The sequence below is a fragment of the Prionailurus viverrinus genome, chromosome C2 (genome assembly GCF_022837055.1).
Source record: "Prionailurus viverrinus isolate Anna chromosome C2, UM_Priviv_1.0, whole genome shotgun sequence".
Taxonomy (NCBI): Eukaryota; Metazoa; Chordata; class Mammalia; order Carnivora; family Felidae; genus Prionailurus; species Prionailurus viverrinus.
The window spans coordinates 1881455-1896281 of NC_062569.1; the positions used below are offsets into that span (position 1 = coordinate 1881455).

At 44.3% G+C, this 14827-nt stretch overlaps 2 protein-coding genes across 3 annotated transcripts in view; one reads left to right on the top strand and one right to left on the bottom strand.

Annotated features, from left to right (window-relative positions):
• The window catches only part of UBP1 (upstream binding protein 1), a 53044-nt gene that overhangs the window by 21851 nt on the left and 16366 nt on the right, over positions 1-14827 (top strand). The window contains exons 4-9 of one of the 2 annotated variants that reach the window (XM_047875670.1): positions 3372-3448; positions 8183-8288; positions 8738-8844; positions 11400-11552; positions 11657-11767; positions 12218-12325. In XM_047875670.1, coding sequence (XP_047731626.1) covers positions 3372-3448; positions 8183-8288; positions 8738-8844; positions 11400-11552; positions 11657-11767; positions 12218-12325 — 662 coding nt within the window. The remainder of the gene's footprint in view (positions 1-3371; positions 3449-8182; positions 8289-8737; positions 8845-11399; positions 11553-11656; positions 11768-12217; positions 12326-14827) is intronic. The other variant, XM_047875671.1, reaches the window with a different exon arrangement.
• FBXL2 (F-box and leucine rich repeat protein 2) overlaps positions 12626-14827 on the bottom strand; it is a 131363-nt gene continuing 129161 nt past the window's right edge. The window contains exon 16 of the transcript XR_007155729.1: positions 12626-13861. The gene's annotated coding sequence lies outside the window, so the exon portion shown is untranslated. The remainder of the gene's footprint in view (positions 13862-14827) is intronic.

Genomic DNA, 14827 nt, shown 5'->3' on the forward strand with positions numbered 1-14827 from the left:
GGGGGTGGGAGGAATCCTAAGCAGGCTCCTCGCTGCCAGTCCGGAGCCCGATGCCGGCCGAACTCAGGAAACTCAGATCAAGACCTGAGCCTCAACCAAGAGTCAGAGGCTTAACCGACTGAGTCACTCAGGCACCTGATTTGATTTTTTTTCAGTGCTGAGAATTTTGAGATTTTGAGGATCGTAAAATAATCTTCACAGGACAAGTTTTCCCTCCCTCCTGGGCAGGTTATTTCTCCCCTGTCCTCACCTACTTGGTTTTTAATTAAACATTTTTTTATTGAGCTGATAATTAACACAAACATTTTGTTAATTTGCCTAAATTTTTGTGAAGTTGAGTGTACTTTTATTTATTTTATTTATTTATTTATTTATTTTTTTGAATGAAATTTATTGACAAATTGGTTTCCATACAATACCCAGTGCTCATCCCAAAAGGTGCCCTCCTCAATACCCATCACCCACCCTCTCCTCCCTCCCACCCCCCATCAACCCTCAGTTTGTTCTCAGTTTTTAACAGTCTCTTATGCTTTGGCTCTCTCCCATTCTAACCTCTTTTTTTTTTTTTTTTTCCTTTCCCCTCCCCCATGGGTTCCTGTTAAGTTTCTCAGGATCCACATAAGAGTGAAACCATATGGTATCTGTCTTTCTCTGTATGGCTTATTTCACTTAACATCACACTCTCCAGTTCCATCCACGTTGCTACAAAAGGCCATTATTTCATTTTTTCTCATTGCCACATAATATTCCATTGTGTATATAAACCACAATTTCTTTATCCATTCATCAGTTGATGGACATTTAGGCTCTTTCCATAATTTGGCTATTGTTGAGAGTGCTGCTATGAACATTGGGGTACAAGTGGCCCTATGCATCAGTACTCCTGTATCCCTTGGATAAATTCCTAGCAGTGCTATTGCTGGGTCATAGGGTAGGTCTATTTTTAATTTTCTGAGGAACCTCCACACTGCTTTCCAGAGCGGCTGCACCAATTTGCATTCCCACCAACAGTGCAAGAGGGTTCCCGTTTCTCCACATCCTCTCCAGCATCTATAGTCTCCGGATTTGTTCATTTTGGCCATTGAGTGTACTTTTAAATGTATAATAGTATAGCTTTCAAAATACCTATTCATATGCTTTATTTTAAAATTTATTTCTTACTGTTTTTCCGAGTTTAGATCCGTTGTTAAGTGTGCTGCAAATTTAACTTTTTAAGAATGTCTTTTGCCATGGTCTTATCTAGTGGTAATCTCAATCTGTTGAAGGACTTAAGGGCTTTTTCTTAGTAACATACTCTATGCAATGGTTTTCCTTCACCAGCCTTGGAGTGATTTGGTTGTGATTTAATAACCTTTTGTTGTATTTTGACCATATGATCTAGTACCTTCTGTATGTTTTTATACAGGGTATGTGCCGTTGGAGTGTGGACTAGATCATAAATATCCTCAGCTTCATATGATGCATACCAGACACACTCCTTTTTTTTTTGTTTTTCAAGTAGATTCATTTTGAGAGGGAGCATGAGCGAGTAGGGGTGGGCAGAGAGGGAGAGGGAGAGAGAGGATCCCAAGCAGGCTCCACACTGTCAGCACAGAGCCCGATGTGGGGCTTGATTCCGTGAACCATGAGATCGCGGCCTGAGCCAAAATCAAGAGTCGGACGCTTAACTCACTGAGCCACCCAGGTGCTCCTGTAAGCACTCTTGATTTTCTCCATATCAGATTATGCTGTCGTCGTTACTACTTAATGATGGGTAATTGAGAAATGATTTTTGTGGTTGCGGAGTACATTCTTGACTGTTGGCAACAGCTTATGTTCCTAATGATACAGGTTAGTGTGTCGATGTCTATTTGTGTTTTCTTATGGACATTAAACAGCGAGAGAGTGTGAGTTGGGTCCATTGGTCACAAGGAAGAAGGTTCTAGGATTAAAACGTGGTCTTGGCTCGCACGAAACTCAGTACACAGATGTTCACAGTGTCGCTACTCTTAATGGCCAAGAAGGAGAACCAGCCAGATGTCCGTCAGCTAGTGAATGGACAAACAAAACGGGGTACGTTGTTGCGATGGAATATTTGCAATAAAAAGGAGTGAAGTGCAGGCACGCCTCAGACAGAGGCAGCGCAGGTTCTGTTCCAGACCACAGTAAAGTGACCACGGCAGTAAAATGAGTCAGATGAGGTTTTCGGCTCCTCAGTGCACATGAAAGTTCTCTTTACACCATCCTATGGTCTAGTCAGTGTGCCATAACCATGTATATATTTTAGGTAAAAAAATACTTCATCGCGGGGCGCCTGGGAGGCCCAGGCAGTGAGGAGGCCAGTTGGTTCAGAGTCTGACTCTTGATTTCAGCTCAGTTACAATCTCACAGTTTGTGCGTTTGAGACCCGCATCGGGTTCCACGCTGAGCGCGCAGAGCCCGCTTGGGATTCTTTCTCTCTCTCTGCCCCTCTCCTGCTCTCTCGCTCGCTTTCTTTCCCTTTCAAAATAAATAAACTTCAAAAAAAATGCTTTATTGCTAAACAGTGGGTTACAATGACAGTTCACCATAACAAACACAATAATGATGAAAAAGTCTGCAATACTGTGAACTACACAGATTGAAATACTGAGAATGACAAAATGTGACAGATACAGCGTGAGGACTCTTAGTGACGTGCTGTTGGAAGGATGGTGCCGATCGACCTGCTTGATGCAGGTGGTCACAGACCTCCAGTTGTAAAAACCGTGGCATCTGCCAAGGGGGATGCAGCAGAGTGCAGTGAAAGGATGTCTGCCCGTCGTCCTGCTGTGACACGCGTGAACACTGAAAGCATGCGTACTGAAGGAAGCCGGTGAATCACATACCGTGGGACTGTTTATGTCCGGTGTGAGCCAGGCAAGTCCCTGGAGACAGAAAATAGAGTGATGAGTGGTTGCCAGGGGCGGAGTGGGTGAGGGTGGGAAGTGCCTGCTGAGGGGTGTAGTTTCCTTTTCGGGGTGATGAGAATGCCCCATGGTTGGTAGTGGTGATGGTTTCACAATTCTGAATATGCTAAGCACGAGTCAGGTTTTAAAAGGATGAATTTTATGGTATGTGAATTGTATCTCAGTAAAGCCGTGGTAAAACACTGGTCTTGGATTACGCTTGTGTGTATAGTAAAATTTCAATGTGAGAGTCTAGCACATGAAAATAAACCGTCAGAGAAGCTCTTCATTCTTCTGTCCTAGTGTACGAAGGAAAGGATGATGCGGTTCGTAGGAAAGAAAGATCACCCTGAATGGTTTCTCTAGTTGAGAGGCCATTGAGGTTTTATGTTAAACAGCGATGTTCTTTGTGTGGACTGTCGGCGATACACAGTTTCTTTAAATTCAACAATTTGTTCAAAATAGGTCAGTCTTATGAAATTCGGATGCTGGATAATCGGAAAATGGGAGATATGCCCGAGATTACTGGAAAATTGGTAAAGGTAAGGATGATCCATTTTGATTCCTAACAGGTATTGTTTGCAGTGACTGAAAAAAGTAGCAGGTTTGCCGTAGAAGGTTTAGGTTTTTTTGCATGAGGGTCGTTCTTTTAAAATCATTTAATTTCACTTTAAGAAGTAATGGCTATCCTGCAACTCTTGACGTTTTGAACTATATTTTGTGTCCTTGTCTATAAAACAGAAATGATAGCAGTTACTGGGTTAAGTAAATGTGAAAGCACAGTTGCAGCCGTGGGGGAGAAACCCACCACCACAACAGAGACTTTTAAGTTTTTCCTGTAAAAGTAAAAGAATAATGTGGGGGGAAATGTTAAGTGTTCATATGACACTTTTAAAGCCCTTTTATTTCACCTCTTAAAATCTCTCTGAAGACTGGAGATCTCTGTGCACCCTGTGTCCACGCTGAGACGTATCTGAATGAGGGCGGTCATTCCAAGTGTAGGAGGCACAACCATCGGCTGGCTAGTCAGTCCATTCCTTTTAGGGTAGATCTTCGGGACCGTCCTGCTCCCTCCAGTGTCCTGCAGGGTATCCTCTAGCCTCTGCCTGTCACACAGAGTGCTGTACTATAGATTCGGTGGCATTACAGGGCAGGACTTCTGGAAGAAGCTTGAGGGAAGGCAGAGCTTCAGTGTGGCTAAGTGTCAGAGTGAGAGAAGCAGACCTTTGTTCTCTTGACGCTTCCGTCTTCCCAGAGAGGCACCCGGGGGCCTGGGCACTGCTGGGCTCTCGGCGTGGAGAGGCGTTCCGTGGAAAGACTCCCCTCTGTGGGTCTGCCTTTTTAGAGGGTGAGCGCGGGAAAGGCAGCTTGGGCCCATCTGGGAGAGCCGGAGCATCTTTGGGATGTTTTAGTGCTTCCTCCGTTCCTGGGAGGCAGGAAGACCCCAATCCTTTGGGAGGTTGGAGGAAAGATGGGGGTCTGCTCCCCACTGATCATTGTCTTGCCAGCTTGGAGGGAGCTCCCAGACTTCCGACTCCCAGGGCTCCCATCTTCCCCGGACCAGAGGGAGACAGCTTGTTTCCCGTTCTCACATTCACCGGTTTGCACTTTGAGTCTGTCGGGTCTGTGCTCGGTCAGTGGGTTTGGTCCTTTCCCCGGAGGGTGAGTCCGGTCAGATTAACAGCTCTCCTTTTCTGGTGTGTAGGAAGCTTCGAGATGTCAGAGATTCTCTCGGGATGCCCTAGTCCTACCAGGCTGGCTTGTTGTCAGGCCACCGGGTGCCCTGGTTCACCTGCAGGCAAATCTGCCAATTGTATTTGTGAAAATGCCACCAGGAGTATATATTTTAAGGGAAGATGTGGGTGAATTCTTCTGTCACTGTGAGAGTTACATTGGATGACTGTGAGAAGCCGCTTTAAAAAAAATCGATGTGGAAGTGTTGAAACGTTGCTTGAATTGTAGACTCCTGTACAAAATGAAGTCAGGCATTATGTGCCTGGTATTGAGGTCCTGAAAACTGGACCTAAAAATGGTAGACGTTAATAGAAAGCTACTTATATGGTAAAATTTAAGCATAACAGAGGTAGAGTGGTGCGATGACGCATCCACATGTGTTTATCACATGCGGTTTATGATAAACACACGTGTATCCTGGGTGCCTGTGATAAGCTACTCGAGAATACCAGTCAGGTTAACTTGGAATGGCAGGGTTAATTAAGTTGTTGCTTCATTGCTTTAAGTTCTGCCTCTTGGATTTAGTTCCAAATTAAAATATGTAAAAACATCTAATTTACAAGATTCATGCCAGTTAAGAAATTAAGGCAAGAACAACTCTTCATTATGAGGTAAGTGAACTGTTGACAGTAGAGAAACCGTCTCCCTCTAAGTGCAAAGTGGGTGTTTTGCTGTCATTAAACAAGCATGTTCTTCCTCGACAAGGGCACTTATTTTGAAAGCGTCAGTTTTCCTAAACAGTTAGCTTACAGAGTGGAAAGGTTAAGTTTTAAAAGGTCTTGGGGCGCCCGGGTGGCTCAGTCGGTTAAGCGTCTGACTTTGGCTCAGGTCAGGATCTCGCTGCTTGTGAGTTCGAGCCCCACGTCGGGCTCTGTGCTGACAGCTCAGAGCCTGGAGCCCACGTCGGGGTCTGTGTCTCCCTCTCTCTCTGCCCCTTCCCCGCTCGTCCTCTCCCTCCCTCCCTCCCTCCCTCCCTCCCTCTCTCTCTCTCTCTCTCTCTCTCTCTCAAAAATAAACATTAAAAACATTTTTTAAGGTTTTCAATCAGTTTCATCTTCCACATGATAAGCCACATGTCTGATACTTGGTGGCTGTGCCAGAATACATCAAGTTAGAGCCCGAGAGCTTGCCTGGGACTCAGAGGACTGCAGGGCGAATTTCTTAAGAATCCCACCCTTTTTTTATCTGCAATATATATCCCAGAAGTACTGTGCAGCAATCTGGTGTCTAATTTCCTGACTCCACGATCTTTGAGTCTGCTACGGTGGGGGCATCTTAGGGAGCAAATGCCGGGTCGGCAGAGGTGCTTTGGAACTTGACCGTGCTCAGTAGCCTTGGTGATGTGCTCGCTTGGCTCGTTCTTGCTGTTAGGGCCCCTTTCCCCTGCTGGCTCTCTTGGTGTTTGACTTGCTTTTCCCCTTCCAAATTCACATAAGTTTTTTTTAATAGGCTGCCACTTCTTAACTCTGGTTCTCTTTTAATATTCTTTTTTAAAAATTTTTTTTTTTTTTTAAATTTTTTTTCCTTCTTTTCAACGTGTTTATTTATTTTTGGGACAGAGAGAGACAGAGCATGAACGGGGGAGGGGCAGAGAGAGAGGGAGACACAGAATCGGAAACAGGCTCCAGGCTCTGAGCCGTCAGCCCAGAGCCTGACGCGGGGCTCGAACTCACGGACCGCGAGATCGTGACCTGGCTGAAGTCGGACGCTTAACCGACTGTGCCACCCAGGCGCCCCTCTTTTAATATTCTTTACTGTGCCATCTTAGTCTGGCCTCCTAGAATGAGGTTTAGTCAAACTCTTAAATCTAATACCGATATTCTCATACTATTTTCATCTGAATTTGTGGATTCGATCTGGTTCTCACTAAATACGAAAGAACCAAAATCATGACATTTCTGTGCTGCACCTTATTCTGAGTTCGGCTTGTTGGGCAACGTGACCCAAGGCCCCCGCCAGCCCGTGCACCTTCCCCGTGAGGTCTTCGCTGCCCTCGGGCGGTGGTGTCACGTGGGTGCTGGTGGACGGCCCGGGCAGGCCCCGCAGACGTGGGTGCAGGTGGCAAGGCGGGTGGCACGAACCAGAGCTGTGACTGTGCCTTTATAGATTTCCACTTTGGTCCCAGTGACTGTTTTGGCCTCTTTGTAAACTACAGTTGACCCTTGAACAACAAGGGTTCGAACTGCGCGGCTCCACTTAGGAGCAGATTTTTTCAATATACACAGCGTAGTACTGTGAATGTATTTTCTCTTACGATTTTTTAGTATAAGTTTGTTTTCTCTAGCTTACTTTATTGTAAGAATGCACAAGATGTGTGTTACTCAGCTGTCGATGTTACCGGTAAACTGGTAAACAGTCGGCTATTAAGTAGTTGTTTTGGGGGAGTCCAAAGTTACACGTGGATTTTCTACCGTGGGAGGGTTCAGCGCCTCCAACCCCCGTGCTGTCGAGGGTCAACTGTATTTCACATTAAAATACTGCTGCTTTTTAATACTTTCCTTCAAAATATTTCTCCATTCTGCCACATTTTGGGCAGTACCCTGGTGGGTAGGGAAGGCAAGGCACTAAAGTAGTATTTATATGTGTTGCTAACAGATTATTTCCTAGTCAAACAAGAGCGTAGACTGGAAACGTGACGATCTTACTGCATCATGAGAAAGTTGCTTATAAATGCGTCAGAAACACTAGTATCTGAAGACATTGCATGACCTGTTTTCTTGTTTCTGGAACCAAACAATCATTGGCACCTGAAACGTGTGGGAAGTGAAGGAGGGATGGGTGGAGAGCAGAGAACTGGCCTCAAGTGTGTGGAGTAAAGTCTTCCCTGGGAACCGGAGTGTTTGGATGAAGTTTGCCTGTGGGCGGAACTTCCCCCCACTGCTTACCTCAGATAACCTCTTGCACGTAAATAGTAGAGAATGACTTTAGCATATATGTTCTTTTCTTGGTGGGTGTGGGCACATTCTCCCACCTGTCCCTTGACTATCTTTTTAGTTTTTCATTTTATTGAAGTATAATTAACATGCAGTGTTATATTTCAGTTGTAAGGTACAGCGATTCAGCATTTCTATATATTACTCAGTCCTTGTCTTTGACTATCTGTAAAAAAAAAAAAAAACAACCCTCAGTTTTTAACTATTATTTTAAATAGTTTTGCCATTGTGCCCGGGTTTCTGTCTGCTTATACTGCCCTTTCATTTTTGTAATCTGATGTTTTCTTCATAGAAGTCAAATTCTTGCTCTCTGATTTTATGGACGTGTACCTTAATTTTGAGTTGCGATGTCAACTTTTTAAATAAAAATTTTACCTAAGTGATCATTTTATTTGTGCTTTTTTTTCTGAGTTGTAATTCTTTTTGCACTGAATAATTATACCCGTAATCCACATATTCCAAGAACAAAGCAGTTCAGTTAGAAAATGTCGCAAGCAGAATTTTCCTTGCATGCTCGTCTATTATAGGTTAATGCATAAGAAGTGAAAACACTTCTGCATTTTAGCTGGAATAGTTTAAAAGTGCTCATTTTCCCCACTTACTCCATAGAGCATCATAAGAGTTGTATTCCATGACAGACGGCTGCAGTACACGGAGCATCAGCAACTCGAAGGCTGGAAGTGGAATCGCCCTGGAGACAGACTTCTCGATTTAGGTACGAGTGGCTGTCAGAAGACTCTGGAGAGACGGCGGTTGGTCAGCCGTGCCTGTCACTGTGTTGGCAGCATGTTTAACTGTGAGGAGAGAGTTTTGGTGTTAGTGGGTCCTGCGTGCCCTGAGTTGTTCTGTACTTAGAAATGAAGTGGTTTTTTTGGTGCTGAAAGAACCCGAGTCAGGAATTTTGAGTTCGAAACCATTTATTTAGTTCTCGATTGGCACATCCATCGTGCGTTGAATGAAGTGAAATAGAAACCATGGTGGGAGGAAGTCTCGTGCACGTTGGGCGGGCTTGGGTGTTAGTGTGGTTGACCATGGGAACGTTGAAGGAAAAGGTTCAGCGTGGAGGTGTTGAATGATTTCATTTGCACATAATGGTATTAAATTGTAAGCTTTTCAGTTATTTGTAGTAGATGAGTTTCTGTGTAACTTCTTCTTAAAATACAGATATTCCAATGTCTGTGGGAATAATTGACACCAGGACAAATCCAAGCCAGTTAAATGCGGTTGAATTTCTGTGGGACCCTGCAAAGCGCACGTCTGCTTTCATTCAGGTTTGGAGTTTTACCTTATTAGAAGTCCACCAGCCTGGTCATCTGAAGGACCATGGATGAGCTTGAATTCTTGACACACAATGTTCTCTTCTTTAAATGCTTGTTTGTAAACTATCTTATAATGTCTTCTATATGTGTATATTTTTCAACCTCCGTACACATAACTGTATACGTGTGTGTATAAAGTGAAGTTGGGGTTATCCTACTAAATCCGTCATTTATAGACTAACCTATTACTCAGACTACTTTTACCATTGGTAATAACACTAATCAAAACTTCTAATTAAAACTTCTATTTCTCATAAGATGTATTTCTCTTGAACAAAAGCTCCTGGGTTTTTTTTAATTTATTTTTTAATTTACATCCAAGTTAGCATATAGTACAACAATGATTTCAAGAGTAGATTCCTTAATGCCCCTTACCCATTTGGCCCATCCCCCCTTCCACAACCCCTCCAGCAACCCTCAGTTTGTTGTCTATATTCAAGAGTCTTATGTTTTGTCTCCCTCCCTGTTTTTATATTATTTTTGCTCCCTTCCCTTATGTTCGTTCATCTGTTTTGTATCTTAAAGTCCTCATATGAGTGAAGTCATAGGATTTTTGTCTTTCTCTGACTAATTTCACTTAGCATAATACCCTCCAGTTCCATCCACATAGTTGCAAATGGCAAGATTTCGTTCTTTTTGATTGCCGGGTAATACTCCATTGTATATATATACCACATCTTCTTTATCCATTCATCCATCGATGGACATTTGGGCTCTTTCCATACTTTGGCTATTGTTGATACTGCTGCTGTAAACATTGGGATGCATGTGCCCCTTCGAAACAAAAGGTGTTTTTTTTTTTAAGGTTATTTTTATTTATTTTGACACGGAAATAGAGAGCAAGCGGGGGGAGGGGCAGAGAGAGAGGGAGACAGAATCCCAAGCAGGCTCTGCACTGTCAGCACAGAGCCCAGCTAGGGACTCAAACTCATAAATCACGACACAATGACCTGAACCAAAATCAGGAATCGGACGCTTAACCAACTGAGCCACCCAGGCACCCCCCAAAAGCTGCTGTTTTTAAAAGCGTAGGATTAGGGCACCTGGCTGGCTCAGCCCATAGAGCATGCAACTCTTGATTTTGGGGTTGTAAGTTTGAGCCCCACGTTGGGCATAGAGTTTACTTTAAAAATAAAAAAAATTAAAGGGTGAGATTGAAAAAAAGTATACAGCTCAAGATCCCTTCTGCCATTATTTATTTATTTTTATTTTTTTTTTAATTTTTTTTTTTTTAACGTTTATTTATTTTTGAGACAGGGAGAGACAGAGCATGAACGGGGGAAGGTCAGAGAGAGAGGGAGACACAGAATCTGAAACAGGCTCCAGGCTCCGAGCTGTCAGCACAGCGCCCGACGCGGGGCTCGAACTCACGGACCGTGAGATCGTGACCTGAGCCGAAGTCGGACGTTTAACCGGCTGAGCCACCCAGGCGCCCCACCTTCTGCCATTATTTAAAGACATTCTAATATTGAAAATGTCAAACCCCCACCAAAGTGAGAGAAGAAGAATGAATGAATCCTCAGTGTATCCACCACCTGGCTTCAACAGTTACTAGTCGTTTCCCTGGTTTTTGTTGTTGATGGAGTACTTGAGAGCAACTCCCAGGCATTTCATTTCACCCTAAGTACCCAGTTTGTATCCCTAAGAGATGAGTTTTTTAAAAACATAAATATAATATGTGTAAAATATACTTAGTAGTAATTTTTTACCCTCTATGTTCAAATTTGTGTATGGTGTTATTAAAACTACTGAGTTAGGTAATCTTCATGCAGAAAGGGAAATTGCTTAATTGCTGAGGAGCCTAAGTAGGCTCTCATTTGTGTGAACTGTGAAGAATCTTTAGTATTTTGTGTTTTTGTGGCCTACCAAATAGTATTTCCCATCAACTAATAATCACTAGGGACATGGTTCATGTTAGCTGACCTTGTACTGGTATTGGAAGAGGAACAAGTGGTGGGAAATGAGCATTGTCCTCAGTGCACTCTGACGGCTGACAGAGGAGTTAGATCACACAGGCAGGGTGAGTAGTGGGCTCTGGGGAAGGTGGCTGCTGCCCAGGTGGTCGGTCTCACAGTTGGCGTATGTAGGCCCGGCAGTAAGGGGATGGGCTGGCTAGACAAGGTGGCGGCGGGAGAGGGCGGACAAACGGAAGCTCTCGACGGCGAGGTGTCCGTTGCCGTGGACTGAGCCGTGTGCGAGGCCGAGGACCCTGCGTCTGAGAGCAGCATTCAGTCCAGAGTGGAGGTAGGAGGGTACCCGTGATTGGAACAAGTCCGGCATTAAAGGACAGGAGGCGTCAGACTGAGGAAAGTCCGGAAAGGCCCAGTTGGGTTCGTGAGAGGAGAGCCGTACAGAGAGATTCATGACAGGCACCCGGCTAATATGCAGGGGTTGCTTTGAAAAGATCTTGAATGTATGGCTGTGGCAGGACGTCCAAGAAGGAGTAAAACAGAAGGGGACTCCGTAGACGGTTCTTGGAGTCCCTTTCAGCTTGAGTTGTTTTCCAGGTGCACTGCATCAGCACAGAATTTACTCCACGGAAGCACGGAGGCGAGAAGGGAGTGCCTTTCAGGATCCAGGTCGACACCTTTAAGCAGAATGAAAATGGAGAATACACGGATCATCTACACTCAGCTAGCTGCCAAATCAAAGTGTTTAAGGTAAGAGAGAGAAAGTAGGCTTTTAGTGATAACTAAGGCCCGGTGTTGCTTGTAAATGTTCCGTCTTCAGCCTGCTGGACGAAACCCTCTGCCTTGTGTTTAAGCCTAAAGGTGCAGACAGGAAACAAAAAACGGACCGAGAGAAGATGGAGAAGAGGACCGCTCACGAGAAGGAAAAGTACCAGCCGTCCTACGACACCACCATCCTCACGGAGGTAACGCCCGCCCAGCAGCGCTCCGGTTTCTGAAGAGAAACGCGCAGCAGTCTGCACAGCAGCACTCTAAGGAGGGGTTTCGCTACAGAGGGTTGGGAAGATCGGGCGGCGGGTTGACACAACGTTCTCTGTGAAATTTGTGGGGAAGGTGTTTTATTTAAACTGGGGGATGTTAATAGATTAGTTTCCTGGGTGGGGTCCGGAATGAAGATGCTGAAATCCCAATGAGGTCTCAGAAACAGACCTTACAAACCTTGAAAGTTGTCAAGAGATTAAGTCGGGGCCTAGAATGTCTGATTTTTGTCACTGCTGGGGTTTTGCATTTTCTTTAACTTTGAATCCTGCTAGTCATACATTTGTTTAATTGGACTGCAGAGACATAAAACAGGGTATTAGATCTTTCTTTGTATAATGAAAAGACATTGATCCCAATCTTTGGTGTTTGTCCAGATGAGGCTTGAGCCTATAATTGAAGATGCAGTTGAACATGAGCAGAAAAAGTCCAGCAAGCGGACTTTGCCAGCAGACTACGGTGATTCTCTGGCAAAGCGAGGCAGTGTAAGGGACTTCTGCTTCTCTTCTCATTGTGCAGGAAACCTTGTGCAGTGTTAGATATAGGATCAACTTCCACCGAAAAGTAACGCCAAATTTGTTTTTGATGTCCTTGTCTTGATTTAATTTGCTTTTGTTTAGACTTCCTGCTTTCTGTTTGTTCCTCACTGAGGAAAATTTCCTAAATCTAACACTTTAAAACAAAGTTGACCATAGTGGGTGGTTTTGGAAGGAAAAACGACACTCAGAAATGTGTTCCCTCCCTTCCTCCCTCCCTGCCTTCCTCCCTCCCTCCCTATCTCTCCTTTGCACACACACTTCCTTCAAGAGCATTGAAATTAATTGAAAATACTTTCTTTAGTAAAAGAGTTGATCATTTTTGTGTAATTAAAAAAGGTTTTGCTTTCTCATGTGTATAACTGATAAGAAAATGCAACGGATATCTAGAGAAATGGTGGCAGCAAGCTTGACATTAACAGGCAATACTTTGTGTCACATTTCCCTGCATGCAGTATAAGAATGTGTGTCTGTCTGTGCTTTTAAAAGCCTGTTTGGCAGCACTGGTAGAAAAAAGTCTTTGCATCAGTGTTTCCTCTTGGCTCCTGCATTGTGACTTTGTGCTTCGGGCCAGAACAGCGAGTGCATCTTGCTCCACTGAGACCTGGTTCTCCCAACATGCAGTCGAGGGTTTTGGCTTTGTCACCTTAAGTACAGCATGTCTTTATTTGACGACACAGCTCTTCATCTAACAGTCCACAGAGCATTCTCCTGTTACTGCAACTTAGATCACCGGGTACCCGCAGTAAATGTGAACACAGAGCATTCAGCAATTTTTAAAAGTAACTGTCATCATCTGTATTCATGGCTGCTCTACTCATCATGGCAGTGTTCATAAAGTCAAGGTGCCAGACATGACGTTTTCACTCTCAACACGTGTCTATGCAATTCTCTGTAGAATATGAAAGTCACAGGCCTTATCACAGGACCCTCATTTCCAGATTAAAGCATTGAGTGAAAATATTTCAAGTGCTTCTTTGTGCAGTAAAACAGAAAAGTGGATGTCTGGATAGGGAGCGCACATAATGCGTTTTCTTTAACTGGGCTTTTCTGATTTGGATCAAAGCTTGTGTGGACAACTATATGCTCCCTCCCCAGGGTCCCCTGGGCCCCCTTCAGTTTTATATTTTTCAATCTTCTTTGCATTTCCCAGCAGAAGACTCACAAATCGTTCTTAGTAAACTTTTCTGGGGAGATCCTGGTAACTCAAGTCGCTTTTCCTTTCTTGTTAGAAACTATTTAATTAAAAGGAATGCGTTCTGATAACTCGTAAATTGAGGAAATCTATTCTAGTCCGGAGCTAATCTGGAGGTGGTAGAATTGTTGGTAAATTATTAATGACTCTTAAGTCTAAAGTATGCAAAACGTCAGCAGTTCACTGGCCTGGGATTTCACATCTTCCTAGAGCGTGTCGCTTGCTGCCCTGGGCTGTATTTGGTTTGATTAAGATACTCGTAGGGGGTGGCGAGAGCTCCTCTTTGAAACCTGTTGAAGAAAAAGTAAGGTACAGATTAGTCCCTCTAAAAAAGTCCACAGCATTTCGTATATTTGTGCGAGTACCTACAAAGGCAGGCCAGCATTTCTTACAGTTCTTGGGTAGTTACACTTGGCCTTCGTTAGGAAAGCACGGCAGTCTCACCTGTTACCAGGTGCTGTTTGAAATGGTCCCACGCTGAGTAGAGGCCCTACTGTTGGCTCTGGCCAGCTGCTGCACGACAACCCCTTTAATGTGTCTGTTGGTCTTTGTCCCTGAGCTGTATTTTACTGGCTCCGATCAGGCTGCCAATGTCTACGGTCTAAAACGGGCCGGCATTTTCCAGTCTACCTGGGGAGGGACTTTGTTCACGGTGCACTGAAACCGTGCCCACACCAGTCCAAGCCGGGTATTGCTGGAGCCATAATGAATCACAGACTTTCCTCAGGAATGTGGGCACTGCACCGTTGCTTATTTTTTTTATTTGTTTGTTTAAATTTTTTTTTAATGTTTATTTTTGAGAGAGGATGGGGGAGGGGCAGAGAGAGAGGGAGACACGGACTCTGAAGCAACCTCCCGGCTCTGAGCTGTCAGCACAGAGCCCGATGCGGGGCTAGAACTCTCAAACCGTAAGATCATGATCTGAGCCGAAGTGGGATGCTTAACCAACTGAGCCACCCAGGTGCCCGCTTTCTTTTATTTTTTATTTATTTTTTATTTTAAAGATTTTTATTTTTGAGTAGTCTCTCCCCCCAACGTGGGGTACTGAGATCAAGAGTCGTACCCTCTCATGACTGAGGCAGCCAGGTGTCCCCCACCCCCCATCGCTTAAAGACAGGGAAGCACGACAGGGTAGAAGAAACATTGTGAAAATCTTCGTGGGTATGGCCTTCCCCTCTCCAGTTGAGACTGCAAGAGAAACCTATAAAATGGAGAGCGGGCCTTGGTGTTTCATTCAGCCTGGCCACTTAAGAACT